General features: G+C 43.7%; 1 protein-coding gene across 1 annotated transcript; it reads left to right on the top strand.

The window, feature by feature from the left end:
- The first annotated feature begins 11 nt into the window (after nucleotides 1-11).
- LOC135557404 (glucose-6-phosphate isomerase-like) lies at nucleotides 12-25,119 on the top strand. The gene is made up of 19 exons (XM_064990635.1): nucleotides 12-77; nucleotides 926-1,101; nucleotides 7,073-7,163; nucleotides 7,347-7,415; nucleotides 7,610-7,729; nucleotides 7,943-8,026; nucleotides 8,173-8,319; nucleotides 8,799-8,870; nucleotides 8,976-9,020; nucleotides 9,128-9,181; nucleotides 15,296-15,356; nucleotides 15,513-15,556; nucleotides 15,645-15,797; nucleotides 17,793-17,922; nucleotides 18,134-18,210; nucleotides 21,912-22,040; nucleotides 22,317-22,392; nucleotides 22,506-22,572; nucleotides 24,395-25,119. Exons 2-19 carry the CDS (start codon nucleotides 983-985, stop codon nucleotides 24,516-24,518), a joined length of 1,662 nt encoding a protein of 553 aa, XP_064846707.1. The 5' UTR covers nucleotides 12-77; nucleotides 926-982; the 3' UTR covers nucleotides 24,519-25,119.
- The last annotated feature ends 225 nt before the right edge of the window (nucleotides 25,120-25,344 follow it).

Genomic DNA, 25,344 nt, shown 5'->3' with positions numbered 1-25,344 from the left:
TGAGCTGAACTCCAAACCTTCGGTTGATCACACGGATCAGACTCACTCAAAACATCGAATTCGAAGTGAATGCAGAGGTGAAAGCTTCAGATATGAACATATTTTTATATCAGCATTGCTTCATCACAAATATTATGTTTTATGTAGATAACATGGCATGACATTAGTTACAAATTCAAGTGTGGACGAACAATATATTACGCTTTTAATAACTAATTTCATCATTATTTGAATCGATCATTTGTATTTATAAACCAACCCACTGAAACGGTAGAAAATGTTTTTTTGCTCCAAGAATCGAATTGTCACACAAAGGTATTTAGGTACATTCCGTGGAGTTATCCGCCCTCTAGTGGTCTTTTTAAACGGAATAGGTGAAGTATCACTTATCAAACGCTAGAGTGCTACAAAGATTCGACACTCCATGTCTCCCACTGGACGAGACGCACTTTGGTGGTCCACCCATTGACGCTGTTCTAATAATGTAATAATCATCGGAAAATACAATATTCCGCATTAATTGACATTTCCCTTGGTCCTATGTTTAAAAACATAATTTCATAAAATAGTTTCACATCTGGAGGCAATTACAGTTTATTAATTCGATGTTACTTGTGTGTAGTGACGTTTATGTAACTTGAGAAGTTTACTTAATCTTATTCAATGATACTGTTGTCACTCCATTTTATAATTGACTTGTGAAGTTTTTTTGTCATGGAATTTGGTAAAACTACCTAATGTCTTGAATTGTAAATTTAGTCGGTTGGTAATGTTATGGATTTAGCTACATAACAGTCTTGAACGCTGCGTTACTGATACAGTATGTGTGGCTGTGCTGCACGACCCGAAGTATCGTGTTATTATAGGAGGGGCAAGTGTAGCGTGTTGGTTGCCTTTCAAAAGCCTCTCCTCTCGCGCCTTACAGTCTCACTCAACCAGGGTAGTTGAGCTGAAAGGACCGCGCCCAGCACATCTTGACACCATGGGACTCACACACGACCCAACCTTCCAGAAACTGGAGAAATGGTACCATGAACATGCTCTGCACCTCAACATGAGGAAGATGTTTGAGGAAGACAATGAGAGATTCCACAAATTCAGGTATCTTTATGGTTGACTTTAGTATTAATTTGTTGAAGATACACACACAGTATCCTTATTCTAAAAAAACATATCACCAGTGTAACATGTGATTTCAATTAAAATGCTATCCATTAGAAAATGTCTTCACTTCAGGCTACCTTTAGACAAAGACTATAATATGTCATCATGAACAGATGCTACTGCCAATAAAAAAAACGACTGTACAATTTGAGATCTTCGCTATTGCATCAGTGACATAATTCATTCAGGTGCAACTGTCTCCTTCTCCAAAATATGAAGTAGTGCCTTTTATCAGAGTAGCTTATGGGCTTCCACACCATAAAAAAATGCACAGCACTTCTGTCTGAACTCTCTTCATGTACTGCTAGTGGTGTGCTGGTGTGTTGTCTGATGTCTGTCTGTATTGTAATAACCCTAACCTTCTTAAGTGCATTACAAGCACTTCCATATACACAAGCAAAGAGTATAATTGGGATACCCTGTCAGGACCCGGTTACGAACCTGGGTCTCCGGAGTGAGAAACAGTCACTTAACCAACTGAGCCACGAATAATCAGCAGAACCCAGAAGATGAGGCAGACACAGCAGTACTTAAGACGGTGTATTTAAGTAAAAAAGGAGAAGTCCTTAAATACAAAAATGGCAAATCCAAAAGGTGGTAGGAATAGCACAAAAAAGCCTCAAGAGCTACTCAAAAACAAAAACAGAATTCCACAAGAGCATCCACCGGAATCGACAAGAATACACAGAACACTAGGGCTGGGTGCTAACATACAAACACAGAGCACAGAACTGAGGGAAACTAAGGGTTTAAATACAATCAGGGTAAACGAGGCACAGGTGCAAATAATAATGGGGAACAAGGGAAAAAACATAAGGTCAAAAAGCACAATGGGGGCATCTAGTGACCAAAACCCGGAACAACCCTGGCCAAATCCTGACAGAATCCCCCCCCCTAGGAACGGCTCCTGACGTTCCTACCAGCACTCTCAGGGTGGAGGGCCCTGAACTGACGAATGAGGTCAGGGTCCAGGATGTCTTTGGCAGGAACCCAGGAGCGCTCCTCGGGACCGTAGCCTTCCCAGTCCACCAGATACTGCCAGGACCGCTGCACCCGGCGGGAATCCAGTATCCGATGGACGGTATAAGCCGGCTGGCCTCCAATGACACGAGGCGGAGGGGGAGGTCTGTCTGCCGGAACAAGGGGAGAAAAAACAGGTTTTAACAATGAAATGTGAAATGTGGGATTAATCTTAAGGGATCTGGGTAAGTGTAGGCGATAAGAAACTGGGTTAACTCTCCTGGCAACCTTGAAGGGACCGATGTATTTTTGGGACAGCTTGCGAGACTCCACCCGTAGAGGTAAGTCTCTTGTGGAGAGCCAGACTCTCTGGCCGGGGCGCAGGGTAGGCCCGGGACGGCGACGTCTGTTGGCTTGTTGTTGGTACCTCTGTGAGGAACGCATAAGATTAAGACGGGTCTTCCTCCACATAAGCCGACAGCGTCTGACGAACTTCAAGGCTGAAGGCACTCTGACTTCTGCCTCCTGGTCCGGGAACAATGGAGGAGCATAGCCAAACTGACACTCGTGTGGGGACATACCAGTGGAGGAGGAGCGCAAGGTGTTGTGCGCGTATTCGGCCCAAACAATAAAGGATGACCATGTGGACGGGTTGTCACGAGTCATACATCGGAGGGTGGTTTCCAGCTCTTGATTCATCCTCTCTGTTTGGCCGTTGGACTCCGGATGGTACCCTGAAGATAGACTGGCAGAAGCCCCCATGAGTTGGCAGAAGGCCTTCCAAAACCTTGAGGCGAACTGGGGACCTCTGTCAGAAACCATATCTTGAGGAATGCCAAAGACTCGGAACACATGATTAATTACCAACTCAGCCGTTTCCTTGGCAGAAGGTAACTTAGTCAGAGGGACGAACCTGGCCGCCTTTGAAAACCTGTCGATTATGACTAGGATAGTAGTATTGCCATGGGATGGAGGAAGTCCAGTAATAAAGTCCAATGAGATATGGGACCAGGGTCTGTGGGGAACAGGTAAAGGGTGAAGGAGTCCTTGAGGGCGGAGGTGAGAAGATTTGCCCTGGCAGCACACGGGACAGGCATTGACGAAAGTGGCAACGTCTTCTCTTATGGTAGGCCACCAGAACTTACGCTGGATGAACTCCAAGGTGCGACCTATGCCCGGATGACAGGTGAGGCGAGAGGAGTGCCCCCACAGAAGGACCTGAATCCTCACTGCCTTGGGGACAAACAACCGATTGGCAGGACCTCTTTCGGGTCCGGTTCGCTAGCTTGAGCACGTCTCACGGTATCCTCAACTTGCCACGAGATCGGAGCCACAATCTTAGCAGCAGGAAGGACAGGCATGTCCGTGTCATCTCGAATGGCAGGAGCGTAGACTCGGGACAGGGCATCCGGTTTGAGATTCTTCGACCCGGGCCGATAGGTGAGGATAAACTGGAATCGATTGAAGAAAAGAGACCATCTAGCTTGTCTAGAGTTCAACCGCTTCGCCTGCTGGATATACTCCAGATTTTTGTGGTCCGTAAGCACTTGAAACGGGTGAGAAGCCCCCTCGAGCCAGTGTCTCCATTCCTTCAATGCCATCTTAACCGCTAGGAGTTCACGATCCCCCACATCGTAGTTCCTCTCAGTCGGGGTAAGCCGGTGTGAGAAGAAAGCGCACGGATGAAGCTTCTTGTCTTCACCCCTCTGAGACAGGACAGCTCCAACACCAACCTCTGATGCGTCTACCTCCACCACAAATGGTTCATCCGTAGTCGGTAGTATCAGGATGGGAGCAGAGAGGACGCGCTGCTTGAGTCCTTGGAAGGCCGTCTCAGCTTCTCTTCCCCACAAAAACCTTGCATTGCCACCCTTGGTTAAAGCTGAGAGAGGGGCTGCCACCAAGCTGAAGTTCTTGATGAACTTGCGGTAAAAGTTTGTGAAGCCCAGGAAACACTGAACTTCCTTAACGGATTTGGGGGTGGGCCAATCCGCTACCGCCCCTACCTGCCTGGGGTCCATTTGGACTCGACCGGGTTCCACTACAAATCCCAGGAATTGTACTCGGGATGAATGGAATTCACATTTTTCCGGCTTAACGTACAGATGGCTGTCCAGGAGGCGTTTGAGTACTTGTCTGACATGCTTAGTGTGTTCTTGAAGGGAGCTCGAAAAGATGAGGATGTCATCCAAGTAAACGAACACAAATATGTTAAGCATATCCCTAAGCACATCGTTTATGAGCGCTTGGAACACCGCTGGGGCGTTGGTCAGGCCGAAGGGCATCACCAAGTATTCATAGTGACCAGTAGGCGTGTTGAAAGCGGTCTTCCACTCGTCACCAGGTCTGATCCGCACAAGATGGTATGCGTTCCGCAGGTCAAGCTTAGTGAAAACAACTGCTTCCTGGAGCAGCTCGAAGGCTGTGGCCATAAGGGGTAGCGGGTAACGGTTACGGACGGTTATGGCATTGAGTCCCCGGTAGTCGATGCAGGACGTAATCCACCGTCTTTCTTGGCCACAAAGAAAAACCCTGCTCCCGCCGGGGAGGTGGATGGACGCATGAGGCCTGCTTCCAGAGCGTCCTTGATGTAGGTATCCATAGCAGCTCGTTTGGGTGGAGATAGGGAAAAGATCCGACCCCTGGGGGGGCAAGTGCCCGGAAACAGGTCGATGGGGCAATCGTAAGGTCTATGGGGTGGTAGCATGGTGGCCCTCTGTTTGCTAAACACCAGTTTGAGGTCATGGTAACACTCGGGAACTCGGGTCAGGTCGATGGATTCTAAAGACTCGGGAGTAGAACTCGGGGAATTCTGGAAAATACAAGTAGCTTGGCACATAGGACCCCACTGCTTGATAGTGCCCACAGACCAGTTGATGTGAGGGTTATGGCTGTGAAGCCATGGGTATCCAAGGACGAGAGGGAACTCGGAACAGGAGATCAAATGAAAGTTCATCAATTCCTGGTGTTGTGAAACTGAAAGTCGCAAGGAGGTAGTGACATGAGTGACAAGTCCAGATCCCAAAGGGCTTCCATCCAATGTAGTGACCCTCATGGGTTCACTTAGAGGTTCAGAGGGAACGCCATTCTCCTTCGCCCAGACACCATCCATGAAGTTACCTGCGGCTCCAGAGTCTACCAAGGCTTGAAGGTGAAGCTTGTGGTTGTCCCAGGAGAGGGTGACTGGAATGAGCAGACGGGAGTTGGACGGATGGGAGGAGGTTATGTTTCCCGTTACAGTTCCCCCGGTCTGTACGGGACAGAGCGTTTCCCTGGAGCCCGGGACACGTGGAACGGAAATGGCCCGGTTTGCCGCAATATAGACAGCGCCGCTCCCTCATCCGGCGGTCTCTCTCAGCCTGGGAGATGCGTCCAATCTGCATGGGTTCCGATGGAGCCAGCGAGGATAAAGGTGGGGACTCGGAGCTGGGACTGATAGGGGCTAGAGGTCTACGTTTGAGTTCTCTCTCTCTCAGACGCTGGTCAATGCGTGAGGCCAACTTGACCAGGGACTCGAGATTGTCCGGTGGTTCCCGAGTGGCCAGTTCATCTTGGATAGTGTCGGAAAGGCCTTTCAGAAAGCACACCGTGAGCGCCTCGTTGTTCCAGCCACTTGCTGCTGCCACCGTGCGGAACTGGATGGCATAGTCCGTCACGCTGCGCCAACCTTGGTGGAGAGTCAGGAGCTGTTTGGCTGAGTCAGAACCACTGCTTGGGCCTTGAAACACTCGTTTGAATTCCTCAGCAAAGGCAGAGTAGCTGGCACAGCAGGAACTATGGGCATCCCACACAGCAGTAGCCCAGGCCAGGGCTTTTTCCGACAGCAGGGTGATGATATAAGCGATCTTAGACCGGTCGGTGGGAAACGACGAGGGTTGTAGCTCAAAGGAGAGAGAACATTGGGTGAGAAACCCTTTACAAGCACTTGGATCACCTGAGAACCGTTGGGGAGGTGGAAGACGAGGTTCAGCCAGGGGGTTAACTGCCATGGGTACGTGAATCTGAGGTACTGGGACGGGAACTGTTGCCGGGGTAAGACGATCAGATATTTGCTTAATGGAAGTCAGCATCTCCGACAGAAGATGAGAATGTCTAGCCATTAAGGCCTCTTGCTGAACCAGGGCGGCTTCGTGGCGTTGGACAGTCTCCTGGTGGTGGGACAGCATGGCAAAAAGGTCCTGGGAACTGGCTGCCTCTGGGTTCATTTTTGGCTCTGTGTTTCTGTCAGGACCCGGTTACGAACCTGGGTCTCCGGAGTGAGAAACAGTCACTTAACCAACTGAGCCACGAATAGTCAGCAGAACCCAGAAGATGAGGCAGACACAGCAGTACTTAAGACGGTGTATTTAATAAAGTAAAAAGGAGAAGTCCTTAAATACAAAAATGGCAAATCCAAAAGGTGGTAGGAATAGCACAAAAAAGCCTCAAGAGCTACTCAAAAACAAAAACAGAATTCCACAAGAGCATCCACCGGAATCGACAAGAATACACAGAACACTAGGGCTGGGTGCTAACATACAAACACAGAGCACAGAACTGAGGGAAACTAAGGGTTTAAATACAATCAGGGGAAAACGAGGCACAGGTGCAAATAATAATGGGGAACAAGGGAAAAAACATAAGGTCAAAAAGCACAATGGGGGCATCTAGTGACCAAAACCCGGAACAACCCTGGCCAAATCCTGACATACCCTGCTTGCCTTGGAATTATAAATAGGTGGGTTTCGATTGGGCTACCCCTCAAATTCACTACAAAATGCTTGTGGTGAAACAAAACAGATTTATATTTGTTTCATGGTAAATGGCTGTTTGATTTTGTAACTCGTGGGCAAAAGGTTATTGAGTTAATTGCCTAAATCCAGAAACAGAATTACATATAGAATCCCTCATTTAATAGGATCTCTGTGGCAACAGATCACTCACCCTGTCAAATGTTCTGTTTGAATAGCACAACGCTGAAGACAGATCATGGAGACATTCTTATTGATTACTCTAAGAATCTCATCACTGAGGATGTCATGAAGATGTTGGTCGAACTGGTAAATGGCTGCTTCTCTATCATAATGATTCAAATAACACAACAATTAGCCATACAGTATTTGGCATTTACCTACAGTCATTATAAAAACAGTCTTCTTCTGCTGTGTGTCCAGTAGCATATCAACCTTTCTGACATGGAAGGCGCATTTGCCCACCAATAGATGTATAAATGTTTTCTCTAGGGCAAGTCGAGGGGGATTGAGGCCGCCAGGGACAAGATGTTCCATGGAGACAAGATCAACTTCACTGAGGTGCGTATCTGAGCTTTAGCCTGAGCGTGGTTTATTATCAATGTTATTATCATTGTGATAATGAATGGCCAAATGTAACACACCTGACACCTCAGAAATTGGTTTGAAACAAATAAATGGCACTAGATACATTTGCTGTAATTCTTATATCAGTGTGTGTGTCCTGACTGTATCTTCTCCTCCTGTTTGGTTAGGGCCGTGCTGTGCTCCACGTGGCTCTGAGGAACCGCTCCAACCATCCCATCATGGTTGACGGACATGATGTGATGCCTGAGGTCAACAAAGTCCTGGAGAAGATGAAGGGCTTCTGTCACGTGAGTGGGAGCTGACCCAAGGGTCTCAATTTCGTAGCAATCCCCCAAATCTCTTAGTGAGACCGTTTGTATATCCAATTTGAATAGTTACAGTACCGTTTATACATAGAATTGCTAGCTATCTCCCTGTGGCATTCAAGGCATAACAAATGCAATTTGACTGAATTGTGTAGGCACTTTTGTCAATGGTCTACTCGTTTGTGTCTGGTGTAGAAAGTTCGCAGTGGCGAGTGGAAGGGCTGGACTGGAAAGTCCATCACAGACGTTGTCAACGTTGGCATTGGTGGATCTGACCTGGTAAGTAAAATTATTGCGTATCATTTGTTAAATTGTCAATATTTTTTATTTATTTAACCTTTATTTACCTAGGCAATATGATGTTTCACTATTAGGTGTGTAAGCTACCTCTGCCATCACTGTGTATTTGTTGTCTTCTTTGCCAGGGTCCTCTAATGGTGACTGAGGCTCTGAAGAACTACTCCAAGGGAGGTCCCCGGGTGCATTTTGTCTCCAACATTGACGGCACACACATCGCCAAAACCCTGGCTGAGCTCAATGCTGAGACCACCCTGTTCATCGTGGCCTCCAAGGTGCCCGCTTTTGGTTGTCTTTACCGTACCAGTGCATTCAATGGTTTTATTGTTTTGTCTGAACACTTGAGAGAGAGATATTCGTCTTCAAAATTGGTCTAAAAAATTGACAAGAAAGACAAACAAAAAGTAATTGACAAAGAGCAAATAAACTCTACAGCTGATAATATGGAAAACTCAAAAAGTTCCACTCAGCTTTAGCAGCAACAGTTGTTTGATACAATGGACGTTTCCATTGAAACAAAGGGATCAGTTGGTGCTGCATGCCATGTTGTACCTTCTCTCCTATGCCTCTGCCTCTGTAGAGTGGTAGCCAAAATTATGTCTGAATGGCTTTCCTAATGTCACCCAGCCCTGAGACTGGGTGGAGAGAGCAGCATGAACTGCTAGTGGTTTAGTACTGTACACAGTAGCCTAAACACAAATTTGAAATGGAATGTCTTTGGTGTTACTGTAGTGATCTAACTATCCCTTTTCAGACTTTCACCACCCAAGAGACCATCACCAATGCAGAGTCTGCCAAGGAATGGTTCATTGAGCACGCTAAAGATGTGGGTAGACTTTTTACCTTTAGAAAAATACAGGGAATGAGGTTGAATTCTATGACTGAAGATGAATGCAAAGTATGTTAAATGAAACATTGGTTTTCTTTACAGAAATCTGCTGTTGCCAAGCACTTTGTGGCGCTCTCCACTGCCGGCGTAAGTTCTCATTTTTGCAATACACCATCATAAATGCAGTGAGTGCTGCATGTGTTTCTGTAAAATAAAATAACATTCTAATTTGGTTCTTTCTTTCTCCTCTGCAGCCCTTAGTGAAGGCCTTTGGCATTGATCCTGACAACATGTTTGGCTTCTGGGATGTGAGTGCATGTTATCTGATGATGCAGAATGTTATGTGTGCATTGCATTGGGGGTAGTACAGTGCTCTTCCTTCAATGACAGGCTTTTGACGGGGGACTTAGGCAACAGCTATAAATAGCATAGACTTCTGACCTGTGAAGTAGGTGCCTGGGCTCACAGGCTGGCAGCTGTGGGGTAATCAGAAGCCGCACTCTCCAGCTCTGCCCTCAAAGAGTATTATATTATTGGTAGCGACCTTCTCCCTTGGAGAGGTTACTGTAAAGGCTGGGTCGCATCAAAGGTCAAAAAGATACATTTAGTTACATTGTTGGTATTTAAAGGGTAACGGCTCTAACATGCCGTTCCCTTTCACGTCGGAGTAAAGATAGCTGCTTGCTCTCAGAAGTAATATGTATAAAAGGCAGCGGTGTGTATTCATGGATGCCAAGGGAAGCCAGGCTTCCCCAAAATGGACCAAGAAAGAAATATTTTTGGTCTATTCTATGTTTCATAAATGTCCTTGAATTTGCAAGAGGCTGATTGCGTGTTACCGGAGAAAGCGTCCGAGCGAACGAAACAGCGCCCCTCTGTCAAATCAAATCAAATTTTATTGGCCACATACACATGGTTAGCAGATGTTAATGTGAATGTAGCGAAATGCTTGTCTTCTAGTTCCAACCATGCAGTAATATCTAACAAGTAATCTAACAATTTCACAACACCTCCCTTATACACACAAGTGTAAAGGAATGAATATGTACATATAAATGTATGGATGAGCGATGGCTGTGCGGCATAGGCAAGATGCAGTAGATGGTATAGAATACAGTATATACATATGAGATGAGTAATGTAGGGTATGTAAACATTATATAACGTGGCATTGTTTAAAGTGACTAGTGATACATTTATTACATCCAATATTTAAATTATTAAAGTGGCTAGAGATTTGAGTCAGTATGTTAGCAGCCACTCAATGTTAGTGATGGCTGTTTAACAGTCTGATAGCCTTGAGATGGAAGCTTTTTTCAGTCTCTCGGTCCCAGCTTTGATGCACCTGTACTGACCTCGCCTTCTGGATGATAGCGGGGTGAACAGGCAGTGGCTCAGGTGGTTGTTGTGCAGACCTCACTACCCTCTGGAGAGCCTTGCGGTTGTGGGCGGAGCAGTTGCCGTACCAGGCGGTGATACAGCCCAACAGGATGCTCTCGATTGTGCATCTGTAAAAGTTTGAGTGTTTGTGTGGGTGGGCCATTTCAGTTTGTCTGTGATGTGTACGCCGAGGAACTTAACTTTCCACCTTCTCCACTACTGTCCTGTCGATGTGGATAGGGGGGTGCTCCCTCTGCTGTTTCTTGAAGTCCACGATCATCTCCTTTGTTTTGTTGACGTTGAGTGTGAGATTATTTTCCTGACACCACACTCCAAGGGCCCTCACCTCCTCCCTGTAGGCCGTCTTGTCGTTGTTGGTAATCAAGCCTACCACTGTAGTGTTGTCTGCAAACTTGATGATGAGTTGGAGGCGTACATGGCCACACAGTCACGGTACTTGTAGCGTATATCTGATGCTGTCTGGTCAGAAAGAGTATGACATTGTTTCCGCCTGTAGCATTGAATGCAAGGGAAGCCAGCGAGCATTTGGCCTCCCTTGATAGAAAAATAAATAAAATAATAGCCAATCAGCATTGAGCAAAACTGACTGAGCTCAGCTGTGAATTGTCCTGGCGCACCAAATAAAGTGTCAAGGGAAGCCAGTTTGGATTTGGCTTCAGACCAATCACATCATATGCCAAACATCATTATTGACAGAAAAAAAACTTGAATTGTGGCATCTCGTTGTGCTGTTGTCCTCTGGTGGCTAGCTAGTTAGGTAAAATCATCCCTTTCCTAAATTAGCCATCGATGGAGATAGGGATTTGGACTCGTGGTTTTACTTAATTTTCGATACTGGTCAATGATTATAATGGCGATTCTAACCCAACCATAAATTCATGAATTGTGCCCCTGGTCTGAGAGGATGGAAGCTCAACATGTAGCCAAATGTCGTAAGGTAATGTTAACTAGCAGGCCTGCATATTGTTGCCCATGAAATGCAGTTAAGCTAGCGAGCAAGTATTTTAGCTAGGTAGCCTAGGACAACAAAAACTAAAAGTGTGTACTATCATAGAACATTTAGGCAACATAAAAGAGGATGACATTGGCGTTTCTCTACAAGTGGGGTGAGTCAACATGTTTTTTATACTTGCACACAAACACACGTGTGTGTGTGTGTGTGTGTGTATATATATATATATATATACACACACACACACACACACAGTGGGGCAAAAAAGTATTTAGTCAGCCACCAATTGTGCAAGTTTTCCCACTTAAAAAGATGAGAGGCCTGTAATTTTAATCATAGGTACACTTCAACTATGACAGACAAACTTAGAAAAGAAATCACATTGTAGGATTTTTAATGAATTTATTTGCAAATGATGGTGGAAAATAAGTATTTGGTCAATACTTATCTCAATACTTCGTTATATACCCTTTGTTGGCAATGACAGAGGTAAAACGTTTTCTGTAAGTCTTCGCAAGGTTTTCACACACTGTTATTGGTATTGGTATTTTGGCCCATTCCTCCATGTAGATCTCCTCTAGAGCAGTGATGTTTTGGGGCTGTTGCTGGGCAATATGGAAATTCAACTCCCTCCATATCTCAACCCCATAGAAAATCTTTGGAGACTGGCTAGGCCACTCCAGGACCTTGAAATGCTTCTTACGAAGCCACTCCTTCGTTGCCCTGGCGGTGTGTTTGGGATCATTGTCATGCTGAAAGACCAAGTCACATTTCATCTTCAATGCCCTTGCTGATGGAAGGAGGTTTTCACTCAAAATCTCACGATACATGGCCCCATTCATTCTTTCCTTTACACGGATCAGTCGTCCTGGTCCCTTTGCAGAAAAATAGCCCCAAAGCATTATGTTTCCACCCCCATGCTTCACAGTAGGTATGGTATTCTTTGGATGCAACTCAGCATTCTTTGGCCTCCAAACACGACAAGTTGAGTTTTTACCAAAAAGTTATATTTTGGTTATCTGACCATATGACATTCTCCCAATCTTCTTCTGGATCATCCAAATGCTCTCTTGCAAACTTCAGACAGGCCTGGACATGTACTGGCTTAAGCAGGGAGACACGTCTGGCACTGCAGGATTTGAGTCACTGGCGGCGTAGTGTGTTACTGATGGTAGGCTTTGTTACTTTGGTCCCAGCTCTCTGCAGGTCATTCACTAGGTCCCCCCTGTGTGGTTCTGGGATTTTTGCTCACCGTTCTTGTGATCATTTTGACCCCACGGGGTGAGATCTTGCGTGGAGCCCCAGATCGAGGGAGATTATCAGTGGTCTTGTATGTCTTCCATTTCCTAATAATTGCTCCCACAGTTGATTTCTTCAAACCAAGCTGCTTACCTATTGGAGTGGCCATCACAAAGCCCTGACCTTAACCCTATAGAAAATATGTGGGCAGAACTGAAAAAGCGTGTGTGAGCAAGGAGGCCTGCAAACCTGACTCAGTTTTTATCATAGGTACACTTCAACTGTGAGAGACGGAATCTAAAACAAAAATCCAGAAAATCACATTGTATGATTTTTAAGTAATTCATTTGCATTTTATTGCATGTCATAAGTATTTGATTACCTGCCAACCAGTAATAATTCAGGCTCTCCCAGACCTGTTAGTTTTTCTTTAAGAAGCCCTCCTGTTCTCCACTCATTACCTGTCTTAACTGCACCTGTTTGAACTCGTTACCTGTGTAGAAGACACCTGTCCACACACTCAATCAAACAGACTCCAACCTCTCCACAATGGCCAAGACCAGAGAGCTGTGTAAGGACATCAGGGATAAATTTGTAGACCTGCACAAGGCTGGGATGGGCTACAGGACAATAGGCAAGCAGCTTGGTGAGAAGCTAACAACTGTTGGCGCAATTATTAGAAAATGGAAGAAGTTCAAGATGACAGTCAATCAGCCTCGGTCTGGGGCTCCATGCAAGATCTCACCTCGCGGGGCATCAATGACCATGAGGAAGGTGAGGGATCAGCCCAGAACTACACAGCAGGACCTGGTCAATGACCTGAAGAGAGCTGGGACCACAGTCTCACAGAAAACCATTAGTAACACACTACGCCGTCATGGATTAAAATCCTGCAGCGCACGCAAGGTCCCCCTGCTCAAGCCAGCACATGTCCAGGCCCGTCTGAAGTTTGCCAATGACCATCTGGATGATCCAGAGGAGGAATGGGAGAATGTCATGTGGTCTGATGAGACAAAAATCTAGCTTTTTGGTCTAAACTCCACTCGCCGTGTTTGGAGGAAGAAGAAGGATGAGTACAACCCCAAGAACACCATCCCAACCGTGAAGCATGGAGGTGGAAACATCATTCTTTGGGGATGCTTTTCTGCAAAGGGGACAGGACGACTGCACCGTATTGAGGGGAGGATGGATGGGGTCATGTATTGCGAGATCTTGGCCAACAACCTCCTTCCCTCAGTAAGAGCATTAAAGATGGGTCGGGATGGGTCTTCCAGCATGACAATGACCCAAACACACAGCCAGGGTAACAAAGGAGTGGCTCCGTAAGAAACATCTCAAGGTCCTGGAGTGGCCTAGCCAGTCTCCAGACCTGAACCCAATAGAAAATCTTTGGAGGTAGCTGAAAGTCTGCATTGCCCAGCGACAGCCCCAAAACCTGAAGGATCTGGAGAAGGTCTGTATGGAGGAGTGGGCCAAAATACCTGCTGCAGTGTGTGCAAACCTGGTCAAGAACTACAGGAAACGTATGATCTCTGTAATTGCAAACAGAGGTTTCTGTACCAAATATGAAGTTCTGCTTTTCTGATGTATCAAATACGTATGTCATGCAATAAAATGCAAATTAATTACTTAAAACCATATAATGTGATTTGTCCCCACTGTATATATATGTACATGTGTATGTATACATTTAGGTTACCCTGGGGTGGCAAGGGAGCCTAGTGGTTAGAGCGTTGGACTAGTAACCAAAAGGTTCAAGTTCAAATCCTCGAGCTGACAAGGTACAAATCTGTCGTTCTACCCCCTGTCGTTCTACCCACTGTTCCTAGGCCGTCATTGAAAATAAGAATTTGTTCTTAACTGACTTGCCTAGTTAAATAAAGGTAAAATAAACAAATGTTTAAAAAACACAGAGAAATCATATTTAGCTAACGTTGATTGGACTAAATCGTTTTTGGTATCTTTTAGATTTCACTGTATTAGACTAAGAATAGGTGATTAGATGATGTTGAAATGTTGAAGTTAAAATGGTGCTGGAATAGTGGAGGCAGCTCCTGTTTTCTTTACAACTTGCAGTAACTCTGTGTTCTAAATCAATAGTCGTCCAAAAATGCTCTTTGGACTTCACCGGACAGATGTTTCTCTTTATGTTTTTGTAATGAAGCAAATGTGTGGTTGAATTTATTCTTCCACTGTGTCCTCTTATTGTCTCGGCCTTAGGCCTATATAGTGTATCATGGTGTCATAGCGTATGAACTAACAGATTATAGAGCAAACAATGCAATTATCACAACACTTGGGTTGTAATATGGCTTTTTTTCTGGATTGGCTTCCCCGGGGATTTTACCCACGCACCCCTACTGATAAAAGGTGGCATTCGCATTGAAAATAATTATGAGAAGTGAGAATATTTAGAAGTTGGTGTCTGCCTTTTCATATATATAGGCCTACCTAGCTATTTATTACTTATTACACACAGTTTATTATATTATTACCCAAATGAAGTGCTGTGTAATATGAGGGATTCATTCTCTGCAGTGGGCTGAAATGTGTCACCACAGATAAATAAGGGTTAATGGTAAGGAATTTCAAGACATTGTTATGGAATTTTTAGAGGCAGGGGGCCTCTTTCTGGGGCAAGCTGTAGGAGAAGGTCATCTTGAGTAAGAGTCATGTTTCTCAGGTACATAACATTGGTGTTAGGGTCATTACATTTTGGAGGGAAAGAATACATGTTGCATATTCAAAGTTGTACTGTGAAAATGATTAAGCTCAAGAAATGTTTGTTGATATTGTCCACATTTCTAACCAGATTGTTGCTGTGTTTTAGTGGGTTGGTGGACGTTATTCCCTGTGGTCTTGTATTGGATTGTCCATTGCTCTGCACATCGGTATGTACATTATGTTGTAGATTTATTCTCCCGGTTTAGATATTCAAATGCTCTGATCAGCTGCCTGTACTCTACCTGAGTAGAAGAACCTTTGTAATCAGTTAAAAGGAGATATTTGAAGAATAACTTAGTCTCTGGTCTTTTCTTTCTCCCTAGGCTATGACAACTTTGAGAAGCTTCTAGAAGGGGCTCACTGGATGGTAAGTACAGCCAATTCTTCTCACTGTCCAAAGACTTGGAAACGTTTCTATTGGTCAGATGAGAGTTGACCCCCTCTTGTTTCTGTAGGACAACCATTTCACAACAGCCCCTGTGGAGAAGAACGCTCCCATGCTCCTGGCTCTGCTGGGTGTCTGGTACATCAACTTCTTCCAGGCCGAGACCCACGCCATGCTGCCTTATGACCAGTACATGCACCGATTCGCTGCCTACTTCCAGCAGGTCCGTCAGTCACTAACAGGGTTAAGAGACTTTACTAGGGTTAAGAGTCACTACCACCGTTAAGACATGACTGAGTGTAACATAAGTAAACAGCCAAAGCAAAACACAGTGAAGAATGTGTCAGTCTGTGGCAATTTACTATAGATCTATACACCCTTGGTTCTCTCCAGACCTGACTGCCCTTGACCAGCACAAAAACATCCTGTGGCATTCTGCATTAGCATCGAATAGCCCCCGTGATATGCAACTTTTCAAGCAAGTTAGGAACCAATATACACAGGCAGTTAGGAAAGCAAAGGCGAGCTTTTTCAAACAAAAAATTGCATCCTGTAGCATAGACTCAAAAAAGTTCTGGGGACACTGAAAGTCCATGGAGAATAAGAGCACCTCCTCCCCAACTGCCCACTGCACTGAGGCTAGGAAACACTGTCACCACTGTCACCACTATAATTGAGAATTTCAATAAGCATTTATCTACGGCTGACCATGCTTTCAACCTGGCTACCCCTACCCTGGTCAACTGCCTTGCACCCCCCACAGCAACTAGCCCAAGCCTCCCCCATTTATCCTTTACCCAAATCCCGATAGCTGATGTTCTGAAAGAGTTGCAAAATTTGGACCCGTACAAGTCAGCCGGGCTAGACAATCTGGACCCTCTCTTTTTGAAATGATCTGTGACATTGTTGCAACCCCTATTACTAGCCTATTCAACCTCTCTTTCGTATCGTCTGATATTCCCAAAGATTGTAAAGCAGCCGCAGTCACCCCCCTCTTCAAAGGTAAAGACACTCTAGACCCAAACTGCTACAGACCTATATCTATCCTACCCTGCCTTTCTAAGGTCTTTTGAAAGCCAAGTTAACAAACAGATTACCAACCATTTTGAATCCAACTGTAGCATTTTCACAATGCAATCTGGTTTCAGAGCTGGTCATGGGTGCACCTCAGCCACGCTCAAGGCCCTAAACGATATCATAACCGCCAAAGATAAAAGACAATAGTGTGCAGCCGTATTCATCGACCTGGCCAAGGCTTTCGACTCTGTCAATCACCACATTCTTATCGGCAGACTCAACAGCCTTGGTTTCTCAAATGACTGCCTCACCTGCTTCACCAACTACTTATCTGATAGAGTTCAGTGTGTCAAATCGGAGGACCTGTTGTCTGGACCTCTGGCAGTCGCTATGGGGGTGCCAAAGGGTTCAATTCTCGGGCCGACTCTTTTCTCTGTATACATCAATGATGTCGCTTTTGCTGCTGGTGATTCTCTGATCCACCTCTACACAGACGACACCATTCTGTATACATCTGGTCCTTCTTTGGACACAGTGTTAACACACCTCGAGACGAGCTTCAATGCCATACAACTCTCCTTCCGTGACCTCCAACTGCTCTTAAATGCAAGTAAAACTAAATGCATGCTCTTCAAACGATCGCTGCCCGCACCTGCCTGCCCGTCCAGCATCACTACTCTGGACGGTTCTGACTTAGAATATGTGGACAACTACAAATACCTAGGTGTCTGGTTAGACTGTAAACTCTCCTTCCAGACTCACATTAAGCATCTCCAATCCAAAATTATATCTAGAATTGGCTTCCTATTTTGCAACAAAGCCTCCTTCACTCATGCTGCCAAACATACCCTTGTAAAACTGACTATCCTGCCGATCCTTGACTTCCGCGATGTAATTTACAAAATAGCCTCCAACACTCTACTCAGCAAGTTTGATGCAGTCGATCACAGTGCCATCCGTTTTGTCACCAAAGCCCCATATACTACCCACCACTGCGACCTGTACGCTCTCGTTGGCTAGCCCTCCATCGCCAGGTCGCAGTTGTAAATGAGAACTTGTTCTCAACTAGCCTACCTGGTTAAATAAAGGTAAAACAAAAAATGTAATAAATAAAACACCCACTCCTTGCCTTGAAGGTAGGATGTGTTAAATTTAACTGAAACAGAACACTGAAGATGTTAAATTCATGTGATGTCATTAGGGTGACATGGAGTCCAATGGAAAGTACATCACTATTCATGGCAAACGTGTCAACTACCATACTGGCCCCATCGTATGGGGAGAGCCTGGCACCAACGGACAGCACGCCTTCTACCAGCTCATTCACCAAGGTACTGCCTCCTTAAAGGAACTGTCCAGTTAAAATCTGACTTTTAAAAGTTCATATTCTCTTAACTCATACCCAAATAATGTTGCTGACTGGTCCATAAGCTCTTCAACATATTGATTAATGGTCAGCTGAAATGGATGAGTATGTATGTTATGGAAGAGTAATATGTTATATTAGTTACAGATGCAGTGTGACTGCTGTGTCCTCCACAGGAACTCGCATGGTCCCCGCTGACTTCCTCATCCCTGCCCAGACACAGCACCCCATCAGGGAAAGCAAGCACCATAAGGTAGGCTACCCCGACAGGACACATCTTCCAGCACTACCAACCCACTGGGAACAAACTGGTTAAATCAACATTGTTTCAATGTCATTTGTCAACGTATTGTGACATGTAATCTATGTGTAAAATACATTGGATCTAAAATATGTTGAATTTTTACCATTTAAAACAATGTCAGATCTTCAAAAGAATAGGCTGGGCAGTTCCTCCTACTGGAGAATGTATCTATCTACAGCTAACCTTTGACCTCCCATCCAGACTTTTAACCAAGCCCAGCACTGTTTAGCTATGATATTTGTTTCGGACAATTACCAATATGCTATTTTGAGAATGATTGTTGAGAGATCTCCACTTAAAAATGAATGAGATTCACTGTTGCTGTCAAGTCATTCCAAAGGGAAGGTTTAACAGAGCAAATTAAATGTGACCATACTTTACCACTCATATATCATCAATGATGATATTTAGGACTATATAGCATTTTCTAAATAATCAACAGCTATTGTTTTAATTCAACCCAGAATTCAACAGAACAAATAGACCATACAATAGGCCTTGGGTTTCAAGCTGTGGTTGATTTCAAATGTAATGATATTTTGTTTTATTGAATTGTGTTTGGTTTTCAACGTTTCCAACATTTGAAGGAGATGTATCTTCTGCTTGGACAGTTCCATCTGTGCCGTTGACTTTGTCTGGCTTATTTACAAATTAATCATTTATATGTTGGATTCCCGTCTCCATCTCTACCAAAAATTGAAGTTAAAGAATAGGACTAAATCAAATCAAACTTTATTACAAGTGCATTTGAAATTTGAAATTATTTTTATTTAATCCAATTATTTAATTTAGATTTTTGGTTGAGATGGAGATGTAATCCAGCATATCAATTATTAATTTGTAGACAAACTAAAATTAACCCCAGACTAAATCAGTGGCACATATGGAACTATCCACAATGAAGATAAGTCTCCTTCAAATGTTGATATTTGGTTGCGTTGACAACCAAACACAATTCAATATCACTTTTGACATACAATAAATACTGTAGCCTATTATTAACTTGTTAACAAATGATATGTTGGATTCACGTCTCCAACTCAGCCAAAACGTTAAAGAATGGGATTTAGCCCGTGGCTCAGATGGAGCTATCCAAGCAGTAGATACATCTCCTTTAAATGTTGAAATTTGGTTGCATTGTCAAGCAAACAAATTCAGCACTACTTTTGTAATATAGTAAAAAAATATATATATATGTATATTTTACTAGGCAAGTCAGTTAAGAACAAATTATTATTTTCAATGACGACAGTGGGTTAACTGCCTGTTCAGGGGCAGAACGACAGATTTGTACCTTGTCAGCTCGGGGATTCGAACTTGCAACCTTTGGGTTACTAGTCCAACGCTCTAACCACTAGGCTACCCTGCCGCCCCAAACAGCCTAAAGTTAAAATTAGTAACACATCCATAGCCATATTATGAAGTTACTGTAACCATCCATCCATTTCTTATTTCTGTATGTAATCATATTAAACATGCATGTTGCTGTAACAATCTGTATAGAATCTCAAACCGCATTGATCTCTTTAACCATGTACTTTTAAAAAGTCTCAACTTCAATCCAGGCCATTTAGTTCAGCTATTAGATGACGCACAGTAATAACCCAATCTGTTGTATAAATAAACAAAATATCTGTCAGTGTATTCCCATCTGAACTTTGCTGTGCTTTTAAATGGTTGAAAGCGCAATGACAGACATTTGGGTGACAACTAAACCAAACATCAGACATGGTTTTTCCATTGGAATTTGGTTATGCTTTTATACAGATGGTTGAAAACATAGTGATAACACTTTGGAAATTAAACAAACTTTTTGACTAGGTGAATATACAGTGCCTTGCGACAGTATTTGGCCCCCTTGAACTTTGCGACCTTTTGCCACATTTCAGGCTTCAAACATAAAGATATAAAACTGTATTTTTTTGTGAAGAATCAACAACAAGTGGGACACAATCATGAAGTGGAACGACATTTATTGGATTATTCAGCCCCTTTACTTCCAGTGCAGCAAACTCTCTCCAGAAGTTCAGTGAGGATCTCTGAATGATGCAATGTTGACCTAAATGACTAATGATGATAAATACAATCCACCTGTGTGTAATCAAGTCTCCGTATAAATGCACCTGCACTGTGATAGTCTCAGAGGTCCGTTAAAAGCTCAGAGAGCATCATGAAGAACAAGGAACACACCAGGCAGGTCCGAGATACTGTTGTGAAGAAGTTTAAAGCCGGATTTGGATACAAAAAGATTTCCCAAGCTTTAAACATCCCAAGGAGCACTGTGCAAGCGATAATATTGAAATGGAAGGAGTATCAGACCACTGCAAATCTACCAAGACCTGGCCGTCCCTCTAAACTTTCAGCTCATACAAGGAGAAGACTGATCAGAGATGCAGCCAAGAGGCCCATGATCACTCTGTATGAACTGCAGAGATCTACAGCTGAGGTGGGAGACTCTGTCCATAGGACAACAATCAGTCGTATATTGCACAAATCTGGCAAGAAGTGGCAAGAAGAAAGCCATTTCTTAAAGATATCCATAAAAAGTGTTGTTTAAAGTTTGCCACAAGCCACTTGGGAGACACACCAAACATGTGGAAGAAGGTGCTCTGGTCAGATGAAACCAAAATTGATTGTTTTGGCAACAATGCAAAACGTTATGTTTGGCGTAAAAGCAACACAGCTCATCACCCTGAACACACCATACCCACTGTCAAACATGGTGGCGGCAGCATCATGGTTTGGGCCTGCTTTTCTTCAGCAGGGACAGGGAAGATGGTTAACATTGATGGGAAGATGGATGGAGCCAAATACAGGACCATTCTGGAAGAAGACCTGAGACTGGGACGGAGATTTGTCTTCCAACAAGACAATGATCCAAAACATAAAGCAAAATCTACAATGGAATGGTTCAAAATAAACATATCCAGGTGTTAGAATGGCCAAGTCAAAGTCCAGACCTGAATCCAATTGAGAATCTGTGGAAAGAACTGAAAATTGCTGTTCACAAATGCTCTCCATCCAACCTCACTGAGCTCGAGCTGTTTTGCAAGGAGGAATGGGAAAAAATTTCAGTCTCTCGATGTGCAAAACTGATAGAGACCTACCCCAAGCGACTTTCAGCTGTAATCGCAGCAAAAGGTAGCGCTACAAAGTATTAACTTAAGGGGGCTGAATAATTTTGCACGCCCAATTTTTCAGTTTTTGATTTGTTAAAAAAGTTTGAAATATCCAATAAATGTCGTTCCACTTCATGATTGTGTCCCACTTGTTGTTGATTCTTCACAAAAAAATACAGTTTTATATCTTTGTTTGAAGCCTGAAATGTGGCAAAAGGTCGCAAAGTTCAAGGGGGCCGAATACTTTCGCAAGGCACTGTAGGTTGTAATCCAATTGATCAACCATCTCAACCGAATATTACCCAATTATCCACATTGAAATGACGTGGTGTCAGTGGGAATGATCTGGGAGTAAATACTTTCCCATTCAGTGACTGAGCTAATCATTCAGTTATTCAAGTGATGCCTACTTTTACTGTTTATCTGACAAAAGAACCTATGCAGTGTTCAGGCTGTGTGATACTGGGGATAATGCTCAGGGATAATGTCATAATGGGATAATGCCTTACCTGTTGTATCCTCTGTCTGTAGATCCTGATGGCCAACTTCCTGGCCCAGACTGAGGCTCTGATGAAAGGAAAGACCACAGAGGAGGCTAAGAAGGAACTGGAGGCCGGCGGCCTGACAGGAGAGGCCCTGGAAACCATTCTGCCACACAAAGTTAGTGAGAGCAGATCCCTCATGGCGCAAGTCCACTGCAGCCCCAGTCCGGCTGGGCTTAAACCCTGTTGTTATACTGGGGAGATTGTGTGTCTATTGCTAGGGCAGACACTGTCGCTCTGATAGAGATGTGCGTCTTTTTACTGGACAAAATAAGTTTTGCATCAGGATGGAGGAAGCTTCAAACAGGGTGCAACACTGTATAATTACAAGTATACAACAACTGTCTTACAACAGGTTGTGTGATTTTAAAATTTCCTCTTGTTCTGCTGTAAGGTATTCCAAGGAAACAAGCCAACCAACTCTATTGTCTTCAAGAAGCTGAACCCATTCACACTGGGAGCACTTATTGGTAAGAGCTGATTATGGACCTGTGAACCAACAACCAATTTGAAATATTGATCAAAATAATGTATTTTCTTGTTATGCTCCCAGTAACAATGTATGGTGTTGTTTGTTTCACAGCCATGTATGAACACAAGATCTTTGTCCAGGGTGTTATGTGGGAGATCAACAGTTTTGACCAGTGGGGGTAAGTGTGACTATTTGAAACCAAGCTCCTCTATAATGTGTAATCTATGACAGATTATAAACAGAGCCTTTATCCTATGAAATTGTATGAACAAATGTGTCATTGACATTCTATTCTGTCCACTCTGGTGAGTTTTTTGGTGACATATTATTCTGTCCATTATTATGTCTATTATTATGTCTATCTACAGTTGAAGTCAGAAGTTTACATACACTTAGGTTGGAGTCATTAAAACTCGTTTTTCAACCACTCCACAAATTTCTTGTTTACAAACTATAGTTTTGGCAAGTCAGTTAGGACATCTATTTTGTGCATGACACAAGTAATTTTTCCAACAATTGTTTACAGACAGATTATTTCACTTATAATTCACTGTATCACAATTCCAGTGCGTCCGAAGTTTACATACACTGAGTTGACTGTGCCTTTAAACAGCTTGGAAAATTACAGAAAATGATGTCATGGATTTAGAAGCTTCTGATAGGATAATTGACATAATTTGAGTCAATTGGATAATAATTTGAGTCAACCTTTGGATGCATTTCAAGGCCTACCTTCAAACGCTATGCCTCTTTGTTTGACATCATGGGAAAATCAAAAGAAATCAGCCAAGATCTCAGAGAAAAAATTGTAGACCTTCACAAGTCTGGTTCATCCCTGGGAGCAATTTCCCAACGCCTGAAGGTACCACGTTCATCTGTACAAACAATAGAAAAACACCATGGGACAACACAGCCGTCATACCGCTCAGGAAGGAGACGTGTTCTGTTTCCTAGAGATGAACGTACGAAAAGTGCAAATCAATCCCAGAACAACAGCAAAGGACATTGTGAAGATGCTGGAGGAAACAGGTACAAAAGTATCTATATCCACAGTAGAACGAGCCCTATATCGACATAACCTGAAAGGCCGCTCAGCAAGGAAGAAGCCACTGCTCCAAAACCTGCCATAAAATAGCCAGACTATGGTTTGCAACTGCACATGGGGACAAAGATCATACTTTTTGGAGAAATGTCCTCTGGTCTGATAAACAAAAATAGAACTGTTTGGCCATAATGACCATCGTTATGTTTGGAGGAAAAAGGGGGAGGCTTGCAAGCCAAAGAACACCATCCCAAACGTGAAGCATGGGGGAGGCAGCATCATGTTGTGGGGTTGCTTTGATGCAGGAGGGACTGGTGCACTTCACAAAATAGATGGCATCATGAGGTAGGAAAATTATGTGGATAAATTGAAGCAGCATCTCAAGACATCAGTTAAAGTTAAAGCTTGGTCACAAATGCATCTTCCAAACGGACAATGACCCCAAGCATACTTCCAAAGTTGTGGCAAAATGGCTTAAGGACAACAAAGTCAAGGTATTGGAGTGGCCATCACAAAGCCCTGACCTCAAGCCCATAAAAAAATTGTGGGCAGAACTGAAAAAGCGTGTGTGAGCAAGGAGGCCTGCAAAGCTGACTCAGTTACACCAGCTCTGTCAGGAGGAATGGGCCAGAATTCACCCAACTTATTGTGGGAAGCTTGTGAAAGGCTACCTGAAATGTTTGACCCAAGTTCAACAATTTAAAGACAATGCTACCAAATACTAATTGAGTGTATGTAAACTTCTGACCCACTGGGAATGTGATAAAAGATTAAATAAATCATTATCTTTATTATCATTCTGACATTTCATCATCTTAAAATAAATTGGTGATTCTAACTGACCAAAGACAGGGAATTTTTACTAGGATTAAATGTCAGGAATTGTGAAAAACTGAGTTTAAATGTATTTGGCTAAGGTGTATGTAAACATCCGACTTCAACTATCTCTCTATCTCAGAGTTGAGCTGGGTAAGGCTCTGTGTAAGAAGATCGAGCCTGAGCTGCATGGCTCCAGCGAGGTCCACTCTCACGACTCCTCCACCAACGGGCTCATTAACTTTATCAAGAAGAACCACGCCTAACCTGCCACCACCTACCTCATCCATCCTCCCTGTCCTGCCCCCCTGCTGATGGGGGGTGTCTGCATTGTAGTGAAGGTAGACTGCAGCATCAGTCTCCACGCAGAGGAGTATAAGCACTTTCTATGTTTTTAATCATCTGTCTGTGTCTTGTTTATTTGTTGTGCCATCGGACTGTATTTTATGTACCGTTGTATGTTTAAGCAATAAGGCCCGAGAAGGTATGGTATATGGCCAATATACCACGGCTAAGGACCCTTCTTATGCAAGACGCAATGCGGAGTGCCTGAACACAGCCCTTAGTCGTGGTATATTGGCCATATACCACAAATCCCTGAAGTCCCTTGTTGCTATTATAAACTGTTTACCAATATAATTAGAAGGGTAAAAATAAATGTTTTGTCATACCCATGGTATACGGTCTGATACACCATGGCTGTCAGCCAATCAGCATGCAGGGTTTGAAACACCCAGTTTATAATTATGGGTTTACTACTGTAAAGGGGAACGCTACTGTAGAGTGAGCCTGTGGAGGGGAGTGTAAACTACATCCCAGACTATCCCACTCCACTGATGGGGAGTAAGGCTTTTAATAAACATATTTACACTAAGCTATTGTCTGTTTCCTTAGTTGAGTCTAGCCTGCATTCGGTTCAGAAGTTTGCAGTTGCTGACAACCCTAGAGGATAATGATGCATTTATGTATGAATAATGGAAACCACTTTCAAACCACACTCTCAATAAATCCAATGACTTTTACTCATAGGGGAATGTAAGTGTTCCTTTATATCCAAACCATCACTAGATGGCATTAGAGGACCCTAGATCT

The sequence above is a fragment of the Oncorhynchus masou genome, chromosome 2 (assembly GCF_036934945.1).
Source record: "Oncorhynchus masou masou isolate Uvic2021 chromosome 2, UVic_Omas_1.1, whole genome shotgun sequence".
Classification (NCBI taxonomy): Eukaryota; Metazoa; Chordata; class Actinopteri; order Salmoniformes; family Salmonidae; genus Oncorhynchus; species Oncorhynchus masou.
Note: the sequence above shows the minus strand (reverse complement) of the source record. Positions and strands in the feature narration are given on the sequence as shown.